General features: G+C 38.3%; 1 protein-coding gene across 2 annotated transcripts in view; it reads right to left on the bottom strand.

Moving 5' to 3' along the window:
* LOC138040952 (uncharacterized) overlaps window positions 1-12,500 on the bottom strand; it is a 15,411-nt gene that overhangs the window by 2,702 nt on the left and 209 nt on the right. Inside the window, exons 1-7 of one of the 2 annotated variants that reach the window (XM_068886686.1) lie at window positions 12,415-12,500; window positions 9,195-9,368; window positions 8,167-8,412; window positions 4,933-6,782; window positions 3,324-3,370; window positions 1,176-1,290; window positions 1-294 (exon numbers count right to left, since the gene is read on the bottom strand). The exon at window positions 1-294 is cut by the window's left edge and continues 2,702 nt beyond it; the exon at window positions 12,415-12,500 is cut by the window's right edge and continues 209 nt beyond it. In XM_068886686.1, the coding sequence (XP_068742787.1) occupies window positions 166-294; window positions 1,176-1,290; window positions 3,324-3,370; window positions 4,933-6,782; window positions 8,167-8,412; window positions 9,195-9,368; window positions 12,415-12,500 (2,647 nt within the window). In that variant the 3' untranslated portion in view covers window positions 1-165. The remainder of the gene's footprint in view (window positions 295-1,175; window positions 1,291-3,323; window positions 3,371-4,932; window positions 6,783-8,166; window positions 8,413-9,194; window positions 9,369-12,414) is intronic. The other variant, XM_068886687.1, reaches the window with a different exon arrangement.

The following is a 12,500-nucleotide window of genomic DNA, read 5'->3' on the forward strand; positions in this document are numbered from 1 at the left end:
AATACTCGACAGAACTACAAGGTTGAGGGATAATTAACATAACCCCGAAAGCATTTTCTAAACAAGTACTTATTTACCTGGCTGGGATGTTCCCCTTTTCCCCCGAATACAACAAATTAAGTTCTAATTGTGTCAAGAAATTTACAATAATGTAATTAATGCATTCTAATAGACATGAGTTACATCAGAATTTTTCATTAATGGCATAGCCTCCTCCACATTGGTTTCCAGTTTTCTGTATCCACGCCTACGACTACCACTGTCATTTCTCCCCTCTGTGATGATTGCAACGATCTGTGGAAACAGGCAAAACGAACAAGTCAGCACAACAATTTTGTCCCGCTTTGCTTATCGATAACACTGGTAACGACAAGGAATAATCGCGGAACACTTTCCCTAGCGCAAAGTTATATTTTAAAGTGACGTTGCTTTGAAATCATCTCATAGGAGTAACGCCGGGAAAGAACTTGAAGTGGAACTGCTGCTAGACGTTTACTCCCAATTCTATGATAACAAATTACCTAGAGTAACAGGGCTTCCAGTTATAAAAGGGAGGGGGGGGGGGGGGGGGGATCAGGCGGAAAAATGACATACCTCTTACTAACCGAGTTTGAGGTCCGTACTGTAAGTTACGGACTGAATTTTTTCCCATTGATTTATGGCCCGCTAATTTAGCCAATTACAGCGCGCGTACTACATGTATCTGAGAAATATAATAAGGTTACATATTACACCAGTATTTGATATTAGGGCCCCTCAATCCTCCAATTCGTTTTTTTTTCCGGTCTTTCGAAGACTCATTGAATTCTGACGAATAACAGTTCGATCCTCAACTCGGGAACATTGATGTTTTGTGACTCGAGTCACGATATACTGGACTTGAAAAACACCAACTCAAACTTACTTTCCATACGAAAAGTACTTTAAAGCGCTCACTGAGCCACTACTAGAGACTGATTGATAGACCGGTACACAGTTGACTCTTGCTAAATTGAGCGCAAGTTCTAGGAAAGTTTGAACAAGTTCAGACGCGGTGAGAATTAGAGATAGAGATTCGTAATCTTGCGATAAGGTGTACAATTACATGCAACTAATGTAGGCATTCCGGGGAAGACATTTTTGACCTTCACGTTAGTGCTAGTTATTCAATCTCAAAGTCAGAATAAACACAGTACCTTCTGTCTGTTGTGATAAACTACGTACACAGCAAATACCATCACTATGGAAGTCAGGAAGAAGCCGGCAAAATGGCTCGACTGGTGTTCAAAACCATCAGAACCATCGTAGAAACTATTACAACAAGAAGAATAACATAATCACGGATGCAACTGGAAAAGACTGGCAAAGTTCATGTGGTGACAATTTTTCTTTGGATATTGACTTTAGAGGATGCGTTGTGATGTAAAATCACCGACTGACTGGCTCATTTTTTTTATCATCATACCATGTGGGGGATCGTTGGTTTACGCGGAACCTCCACTCTTACTACAGAATAAGTTTAAACCGAATGAAATTATGTTTACATACAAATTTGTTCGAAATTTGTTTATGTAAGAAAAAGTGAATTTTAAAATATCTTATTTTCACTTTCAAATTTCGCGGCCGCAGACATCTTGAAGAATAGACCTTATTGGAGCTGACACATTTTTTTTGTTTCAAACTACATGCAAGAGAGGCTTAAGGGTCAATTCGATACAAAATGACCCCTTAGCCTCGTTTATGTGGGAAAACCACTGATAACTCCGAAAGGGCTATTGTGTCGTGTTATGGTTGGCCTATTGTTCTGACAGAAAGAGATTTTGTGTAATAACAACGGGGCAACCGTAACACGTCACAATTATTCAAGATGGCGGCGCCGGCGAAATTTGAAAACAAAAAAAACAGCGATTCTATATAGCGTTAATGAAGGGGTAGTTTCTAAAGAAACTGTAGTGCTGCGTCGTTGGGGACGTAGTATACAAAAATTTGGTTTATCAAAGGAGTTGATAATGTAAATTGACCACCGAATCCAATTCGCTCTGACGAAGGGCTAACGCTCGAAACGTCAGCTTTTAGAATCTCTGTACGGTGGTCAATTTACATTATCAACGCCGTTGATAAACCAAATTTCTATATAGCGTTAAGTCGACTACTTCTTCATAGCGATACTTTAAAAAATTTCCTGGCAGGCATGCCCTCAGACCCCCCCAGGTAGCTCGAACCTTCGGCGCTCGCAAGACGCCTTGCGACGCCAGGACATGTCACGTCCGAAAACTCAGCTCCGACCAGGTAGGATTCTTAAAGTTAATGTTTGGTTCTGTTTTACTGATAACGTTTCATTGGCATGGATCCCTATGGGGAGTGGTCAATTAAGTATGTATGATGGTAATACGACGGCTGGGTCCGATAATGTTACTTCAGTACGGACAAAAATGTGAAACAGAAACCTTTAATACTTTTTTTTTCCGGGTCGCGAATTTCGTGCGCATACGTAAGGTTTCTCATATCATAGAACTGCTCATGGTTGGGCGACTCCTCAGAGAAGGTACCCCAAGTAGGATTCGAACTCGGTATCTCCTAGTTCACAGGCGCTCGTGATGACCACCAGACCATGGCAGGCTACGTGATAAACCAGGGTGGGGGGATATTTATATAAAAATTGTGCGCGTGACCGGGAATGAGTTTTTGTGTTTTCGCTGATTGCAATATCCGGCTATCGTAGATGTACATCTCACCTGGATAATATTCTCACGGTATTGTTAAGAAAAATAATTAAATATTTTTAAAGGCCATCGAAGAACCACATAAAGTATCCGTTGATTGGAATCAATGCCGTTAACAATAGTTTTAGATGTGATCAACTATTCCACGATAACATTTACACTGTAACCCAATAGTTGCGTCATAGAATGTTGACTTTGGACTTTGGACTACGGAATAGGCCTTTTTCGATTTAATAAAATTCAGCTTGATAATGAGGCAGTAAGGACAAAGACAAAGGAGAGTGGATGATATGTAAATATTTTTCGCATTCATAACTCATTCCAACGGGTTTCTATTGTTTTTGTCCTCACTGCCTCAGTATCAAGCCGAATATTTGATACATTTCGATAATGGCCTATTGAACTGGATACTGAGGGAGACATTGTAAAAACACCAAAATATTATGAACTTAAAGGAAATAGGCTAAAACGCCTTCCAGCAAAGTGCAGGCTACCTGTAGCATCTTGTTCAGAAAAAAAAAAAACTTTGAATGCAAATGCGTGGACACTCGATTTCTCTTGCAGTACGATGACTTGATGCTATGAGCGATTTAAAGAGCATGGTGCTTATTATTAAGTTACCTTTTCTTTTCGTAGTTGGGATGCAAATCCATATGATGGCCATCTTCCTATTGTGAAACAAACAAACAAACAAGACAGCCAGTTGAAACGACAACACAAAACAAATTTGAGAGGACTTTTAAATTTGAAAACATTGACTTCGAGTCTCTACACATTACTGCGATTTTCATAATTCTGCGAAATCTCACCTTCAAGCGCTAAGCACCAATCGGTGGCCATTTTGGAATCTGTGGGAAATAAAGGCTTTGTCTTTGCATTGTCTTTGCATGTCTACCCTCACACTGCATGAGAGGTGATATGGGTCAATTTTTGACTCCGCCTCTGGAAAGTGAATTGGAGTTTTTTGTTTCGTTCACATCTCAAATACCATTACAGATATCCTTTTCGAGGTTCTTTATTAAAAAGATTGGTACAGATTCCATTGCTTTCCATCGGCGTGGAGTTGGAATGTATGAATGGTCGGCTATGTCACGCATTTATGGAAGTCAAAACGCAGCTCGGGCATTCATTTGGCGCTTGGATACGAGATTCCGCAGAATTATGAAAATCACAGTAACCTGGAATTTGAATCACCCTGTTTAAGTTTTTCAGAAGTTTCCAGTTTTTCAGAAGTTTCCAGTTTTAGTGGAGCTCCGCGCGGAGCACCATGGGTAAGCAAATATGGTAACTCACATACTTAGGTCCACGCCTCTATGTATGCCAATGTGACCAATAACACGTGACCATATCGCGGGCTCAATTTTAGAGCTCATCGAGGTCAGCTGTTTTTTTTTTTTTAAAGTTGACCGCTGACCAGTTACTGGTCACGCGGTATGAGTATGTAAAGATAACCTCATTGGAAAAAGAGGTTCTTTAGTTCCTTTTTCGAATTCAAAACTCGTGGTTAACTAAAGACTTCCAAAAACACCTCAAAATACTGTGACATACCCCCTTTCAAGTTTTACTATTGACAAGTTTATCTACAATCTTGAACAAAACTCGTTGGGAAAATGTGACGCTCTAATTTGCCTGTGTGATAAAGAGTCAATTCTTCCTACTTTCGCCCCTGCCCACATTCCACTGTTGTTTTAATAAGCGACCAAAGGTTTGCAGAGTATTTTGCATCACATTATCAACATTGGTATGGGGGGAAGGGGGGAAGGACCAATATATTTGTGAGTGCGTGCCAAATGATGCTTACCGGTAAGCTAGAATTTTTTCCAAGAGTTTTGGCCAAGATTGTAGCATGGAAAAACGTAATGACTTATTCCTGCCTGGATGAAGTCTTCTGAGCCATTAACTAACCTGAAAGGGGTGGCAATTTGAAAAAAAAGGGCAGTAAACAACCTAACAACAAACGCAAGCATTGGCTGTGTTGTTTGTTTTCACAAGCATATAAAACCATAACATTAGGGCTTTCATAATGTGTGCATGCACAGCAGTAACCTCTATCGTTTGTGAGACAACACTCTCCCAGTCTGATTTGAATAATTAGCACCGGGCTGAGAAACCTCGTTTGCTAAGAAACTGCTATCTGATCTCCAACCCCAGTGCCAACTAACAGTTACACCTCTAACACAGTAAATAAAACAATAAGGTCGTGATGCAAATAACTATCGTCATCACTTGCCTTTGGTTGTCCTCTTCTGGAAGACTCTGGAGTCTCTCCTTTTCCAATATCGTCAACTTTGCTTTCACGTTCTCTGTCTGGACTCAAAGGCCCATCTCCTTTATTTTCGTCTTCAACTCCAGTCTCGTGGTCAGAATGTTGATCGTCCTCTTCTTCCTTTTCTCTCATGCGGCTTTTTTCATTCTTCCTTTCTTTATTTCCAGTCTTCTTTCTCAATGATGGATCTTTTTCAAGTCTAGTGTCATCAGCTCCACCCTCTATTTCAGAAGTTGGACCTTCTTCATTTTTGTTGTCTTCTTCCTTTGCTTTAGTGTTGCTTTTTTCATTCTCAATATCTTCATTTCCAGTCTTCTTCCTAGATGATGGATCTTTTTCGAGTCTAGTGTCATCAGCTCCACCTTCTATTTCAGAAGTTGGACCTTGTTCATTTTTGTTGTCTTCTTCCTTTGCTTTAGTGTGGCTTTTTTCATTCTCGCTTTCTTCATTTCCAGTCTTCTTTCTCAATAATGGATCTTTTTCAAGTCTAGTGTCATCAGCTCCACCTTCTATTTCAGAAGTTGGACCTTGTTCATCTTTGTTGTCTTCTTCCTTTGCTTTAGTGTGGCTTTTTTCATTCTCAATATGTTCATTTCCAGTCTTCTTCCTTGATGATGGATCTTTTTCGAGTCTAGTGTCATCAGCTCCACCTTCTATTTCAGAAGTTGGACCTTCTTCATTTTTGTTGTCTTCTTCCTTTGCTTTAGTGTGGCTTTTTTCATTCTCGCTTTCTTCATTTCCAGTCTTCTTTCTCAATAATGGATCTTTTTCAAGTCTAGTGTCATCAGCTCCACCTTCTATTTCAGAAGTTGGACCTTGTTCATTTTTGTTGTCTTCTTCCTTTGCTTTAGTGTTGCTTTTTTCATTCTCAATATCTTCATTTCCAGTCTTCTTCCTAGATGATGGATCTTTTTCGAGTCTAGTGTCATCAGCTCCACCTTCTATTTCAGAAGTTGGACCTTGTTCATTTTTGTTGTCTTCTTCCTTTGCTTTAGTGTGGCTTTTTTCATTCTCGCTTTCTTCATTTCCAGTCTTCTTTCTCAATAATGGATCTTTTTCAAGTCTAGTGTCATCAGCTCCACCTTCTATTTCAGAAGTTGGACCTTCTTCATTTTTGTTGTCTTCTTCCTTTGCTTTAGTGTGGCTTTTTTCATTCTCAATATGTTCATTTCCAGTCTTCTTCCTCAATAATGGATCTTTTTCAAGTCTAGTGTCATCAGCTCCACCTTCTATTTCAGAAGTTGGACCTTCTTCATTTTTGTTGTCTTCTTCCTTTGCTTTAGTGTGGCTTTTTTCATTCTCGCTTTCTTCATTTTTAGTCTTCTTTCTCAATAATGGATCTTTTTCAAGTCTAGTGTCATCAGCTCCACCCTCTATTTCAGAAGTTGGACCTTGTTCATTTTTGTTGTCTTCTTCCTTTGCTTTAGTGTGGCTTTTTTCATTCTCAATATCTTCATTTCCAGTCTTCTTCCTCGATGATGGATCTCTTTCAAGTCTAGTGTCATTAGCTCCACCCTCTATTTCAGAAGTTGGACCTTCTTCATTTTTGTTGTCTTCTACCTTTGCTTTAGTGTGGCTTTTTTCATTCTCGCTTTCTTCATTTCCAGTCTTCTTCCTCGATGATGGATCTTTTTCAAGGCTAGTGTCATTAGCTCCACCCTCTATTTCAGAAGTTGGACCTTGTTCATTTTTGTTGTCTTGTTCCTTTGCTTTAGTGTGGATAGCTGAGTACCTTATAGGCTGGGAGGTTCTTAGTACATTTTCTTTCTTTGGGTTAGGATCACTCAGTTTGTCATGAACACTGATAATATTATCTGCAAGAAAAAGTGGCAGTAAAAAAAGACAACAAGATACAGCTGTATCACTCAATGCAGACAAGTTGTACTTCACTGCCAATCATTATTGGCATTGATGGCACAAATTATTATAATATGACATACCATGATGCAAACAATTTCATTTACGACTGACCTTAGTGAACAGATCAAGGGAGACAATTTGACTGTTCTGGCAGTCAACAAGCCAAGATGGGAAATCCAAGACATAATCCCCAAGCTAAACAGTACTGTCCTATTACATGTATCAAGTTAAGCTATGATCTTCGCAGTTAGATCATACCATATACCATATACCATTTCATCATTTATTACATGTACCAGTATATACATGTACTGTAAAACCCTCTGTACGTGACTGCACTTGTTCAAAAGTACATGCAAAAGGCTAATGCATGAGAGTTCAAGTCAGCAGTTGACTGTTCTATATTTTACACATGTTAAAGTAAAATAGTTACCGGTAATAAGAAAAAATACAAGATCAGGGTTCTTGCTAAGTTTCTGCACAGGAGGTAAAAAAAACCAAAAATAGCAGGTAACCTTGTTACCTGCCCCTGCATGGGCTAGCGAGCTCAAGTCTTAACTTGACGTTCGTATCGATCGCTGTCGCGTGCCAGCTGCTCCTAAATTAATTTAATTAATACTCAGCAAAAAGAAAGTAGCTTGTGCTACATGTATTTCATTGATTTTCACTCACCAACGCTTTTCTGACGCTTTGGTTGAAAACCAAATTCTGAAAGACCTTTCTGTCGTTTTCCACGTGTGGATGCCATGTTGTAAACGTTTAATAATGGATTATGGGGGATTTCCCCGGCGGCGGGAGGAATGGAAAGGAAACATGGCGAACATTGTTTTGAGGGACGAGTTGGCAAAAAACAAGCTGGATTGCTTTTAAAAACGGTATATTTTCGACGGTAACATGTGCCAGATATCTTCACAGGATTGGTTGGAAGGGGAAAGCAATATTTTCCCATAAACACAATGTGATTTCACCTTTGAACAGACAAAAATTCGTTGGATAATTTCGGTAAATATTTCAGTGAAACAGCCAGTAACATTTACTTAAACAGCCGGTAAAAATAACCGGTTACTGGCTCTTAACAAGAACCCTGCAAGATAAAAAAAAAAAAAATACACAAACAAAAGAAAAACAAGTGCAGCTCTTCAACAGTCAAACAGTCATACATATTGTACATGTATAATGATTCCTAAGAACACCCCCCTCCCTTCACTACCTCGGGGTGGTTTGGATCTTACTTTGTTCACACATGAAAGCTGCTGACAGGATGAGAATTAATCCTGTAGAAAGGATAAAAAGAGAGGATCTTTCTTCTATTTTTGATAAATTCAAACTTATCATTACTTGTCAGTGATCTCTTGTTTCGTGATCTCAACTTGCCAGTGGTAAAGTATGGTTCTAAGTCATGGGCAGAGATCCCCAGGGAAGCTGCATTTCCATTCAGTTTATCGACTTTCCGTTTAGAAGGATTCTGTGGTACTACGTTTCTCCTAAACCTCCCAGGTTGAGGAAAAAATGGTACAGGTTTCTCAGGCGTAACTCCGTTGTGAACAAGCTCGAAATAGGTTTGGATTGTATTTTGCATCGAATCTGCAACACAAAGCCAAGAACTCTTACATCTACATGTATATATGTACATTCTAAATGAAAATTGCCAGTAGGCACACAGGTCGTCCATGTGAACGGAGAAAATTTTTGCAAAGTTGTTTTCAATACAGCTGATTGTGTTGAGGTGTTCATTCTGCCAACACACTACTGCCCCACAAAAGTGGAAGGTTTAGTGCAAAGAATTTGACAAAGCCAAAGATCTGACCCACATGAAACATGCATCAGGAGAGAGCCATTGAAAATGTAGAGGGCCCTCTAAGCTGATCCTAGCATGGCCCAATCAGATCTCCTCACAAACTTATCAAGAATATTGCACATACATGTACACTATAATACAGGTACATGTCTTCATCATCGTCGGGGTGATCCCTAAAGGTTGCAGACGATGGACTTCAATTAGCCTAAGGAATTTTGATGATTGGGTAATGAAAGGTCAGGAGTGTGTCCTCATATAACTGATCTGAAAGCATACACATATTTTTTTGATTATTGTTGCTCGACAAATTGTGGTTGCAATGAAGACATGTTGTTCTAGGTGGTAACATAACACTGGTCTATAATGTTGTTGTCTCTCCTTTCTTCTCTGATCTGTCCTCTTCAAGTTCCTCACACTGCCTGGTTTTGAAGGTATACATGTATATACATGTAGGTTCCAAAGGTACAATACTGCACATTATAAACATGCACCATATTGCTCACTTCTTCAAAAAAAAAAAAAAAAAAAAAAAAAAAAAAAAAAAAACAAAAAAATTACCAGTACCAACCTGAGATTGATGACTTGCATGTTTCATTACACTTTGCCTCTGTTTCAAAGTTGTTCTTATTGCCATCACAACCTCCATAAATAAATTCCTCACACTCATTAGCAGTACTGTTGAAATACCACCTACGGAAGGCAGCTCGGCAAGGGCCAGTCTCCGGTGGAAAATAACAGAAGCCTAAGAAGCAGACAACAATCCTTGTCTTTAATCATACAAAAAAAATGAATGTACAAATTATAGAAATCAACCCTTTCCCTTGGATATTTTGTCCACACGAACTTACCAAAATTAGTACTAAAATACAATGTAAGTTTAGGAAAAAAAGACTTGGCCATGAATTTGCAAAGAAATACCGTATTTACCTGTGTATACATGTAAGTTGATCCCATGTATAAGTCGACCCCCCATTTTGATGGCAAAAAACGCAATTTCTTAATTTCTTTGTTAAATGTTCATGGGACACTAATCTTGTATTCTTCGATTTCTGGAAATGTGGATACACAAAAAAATCAGGGCCACAAGCGCTTAATAGTTTTCTTGTTCAGCAGCTGTTGTATATGCGGGAATTTTGTCCTTAAGTTTCGAACAAGTTCTCAGAAAATCGAACATGTAAACCTCAAACTCACCTGTTTCGTTGTTCAACCATAAAGAGCTTTAGAGGATGAGCACAATGCAACATCACAGAAGCAGGAGTCAATCTTTGAAAATAACTTGGGAACGATGCGAAAATGTGCAAGATTTAATTGGTCCTTGACTTATAATTTCTCAAATGACAAACAAAACAAAACTCATAAACTAAACAATACGAAGTTTGCAAAAGCATTTAAATCTGCCAGGTTTGTATAAAGAATAAAAAACATTCATTACCAACCAGCATTTTCACGCAACACGAGTGACGATGCTTGCACGCAAACACGAGGTATTGCGCCAGGTTACTAAGCCGTTGAATGATCGTGTGTTATTCGAAGAAACAGAAATGACTTTTAGAGCTTTCTGCCTTTGGAAAACGAAAATTTCCAGTGTCTATTTCATATTTGTGCTTGTGAGTATCTTCAACATTTAGAGCTGGACAAATCCTTTTTCATTTCAACTGGAATTGCTTACATTCGTTTTGAAGTCTTTTGTCATTCATTTTGAAGTCTTTTACGTTGGCTTTTGTCCACTGCCTTCGTTATGTCCAAGACAACGTTAACATTATTATGTTAATTTTGAATAAATTACTTAGCTGGAACTTGGCTCAAAATCTTTGACCCGTGTATAAGTCGAGGGCGATTTTTGGAGCTTCTTTTGAGGCCCTAAAAGGTCGACTTATACACGGGTAAATACGGTAACACTTCTTTGAGCATACGTGAAATGTCTTGCAATGAAGTCAATATTTGCATGCATAACACTGTGTGACAACAAACTGAGAGGAGTCAATACTATTAGTTTAAGAAAAAAAATAATTCAAGAGCAGAATTGATCACAAACTGTTATTCTCTCATCAGACAAGATGCCAGGTAAAAACTACATGTAATGAATATTTTTTAAACCATTAAAATGTGATGAAGGGATTTATTTATCAACGGTGTCTGGAGGATATTTGGACTTCCTGCAAAGGAGCAGTCATGAATTCCTTCATTTCATTCACCAGAGTTAACTTTAACATACAACATCTCTTTCTGTGCAATCACAAATAGATTATAGCAGCATAGCAGGACAACAATGAAAACAATTGTTATTAGTACAATTAGATGATAATGAAAATTCTCTGTGCTGATTAGTTGCTCTTGAGGTGATTATTACTAATACGTTTTGTTTCAAAATGGCCACAAGCTGTTTTGTCGAAGTGACAGACGAAGAAATTAGTATTATTTTTTGAGAAAAAATGCTTATTTTTCAAATAATCAACCATGTAAATGTACTTAGTACACCAATAATTAATATTTACAATATTATTGTTCACCTCAGGCTTAGTGAATTAAAACCTTGAATTTGTTTTGCTTTCCATTCACCAATATTTACCTCGCATTCAGCAAATAATTATTATCGTGTGAACCTAGTTTAATGGCCAACAGTATAAACTCTCACGAGTCTCTTGTACATAGCTCTGTGGTAAAGCATCTTGAACTAGTAATCCAAAGGTTGTTAGATTTGACTCCTGCATAGGAGCACTCAGATATTTTTTCTGAGTATCCCTGAGAAACCATTGGTAAATAAACCACTTCATTTCATTCCCCAGGGTTTAGTACTGTATTTTAACATCTCTTAAAATCATCAAATTAAAATGTGATAGAAAGGAAATCTAAGCACTCCCCCACTAGAGTGAAATTACTAAATCCCTTATAAATAGGGAAGATATATGTTTTACAAAAATTGCCTTTGTTATTCAAATTTGCCAATCGCAGGAACAAATTGTGAGAGACCCTTTGTTTCGACAGTCAATGAGGCTCTGGTTGGCACATTAATAACAATAGATACATTGTAATGTCAACGATATCTTTCGTATTGTTGGACAAACAAATTCTTCCTTCATTCAGACAAAATCTACATTCCAAGTGATCTGGTGATGTAATTTGGAGGACTGGGAAGAAAAAATTTAACGCCATATCCCACAACCGCGCGCAGCCTTAGGTTTTGTTTCCAAATTTCCTGCAGTATTTCCATCGCCAAAACTCAACAGATCATTCCGTGTCTCCCGCATTTCCCGTTACTGAACGAACATTCAAGTGGAAACCGCCAAGATCTACGGTAACCTCACCTCTGCCATGTTGAATTCGGAAATAACATTCAAGGCCGCACGCGGTTGTGGGATACGGCGTTAAAAATTTTCTCCCCAGTCGTCCGAATTACGTCACCAGATCACCTGGTTGTAGTTGTTGCAATATCTTCAAAGGATTACTAGAATAAATAAGCTTAAGCTTACTTGGCCATGGGAGAACTACATGTAGCTAACCAATAATTTATAATTAATGTATTGCCAGTAAATTACATGGACCCTGGATAAGTATTTTCAAAGTACAGTTAGCTGTTCCACGGAACCACAGTATTTCAAGTGTCTATTAAAACAAACACGAATTTAATTTCACACAACGCGCACCAATACTTGAAAATTTAAAAAGAATATAGAAAGAAGCACACCACATTTTGAAAGTAAAAGAAGCTTTTACAGCCATATTCACAACAGCAAATTCACTTAAAGCAATTTGAAAGCAGAAAACATAAAAAATATATCATGACCTACGTTGTTTAGTTAACGCTGAAACAGCTCCTGTAGACATCTGCACTTGTGCCCAACAAAAGGAAAATCCCAACAAAAGAAGTGAATTG

Source organism: Montipora capricornis, chromosome 3 (assembly GCF_036669925.1).
Source record: "Montipora capricornis isolate CH-2021 chromosome 3, ASM3666992v2, whole genome shotgun sequence".
In the NCBI taxonomy this organism is placed as follows: domain Eukaryota; kingdom Metazoa; phylum Cnidaria; class Anthozoa; order Scleractinia; family Acroporidae; genus Montipora; species Montipora capricornis.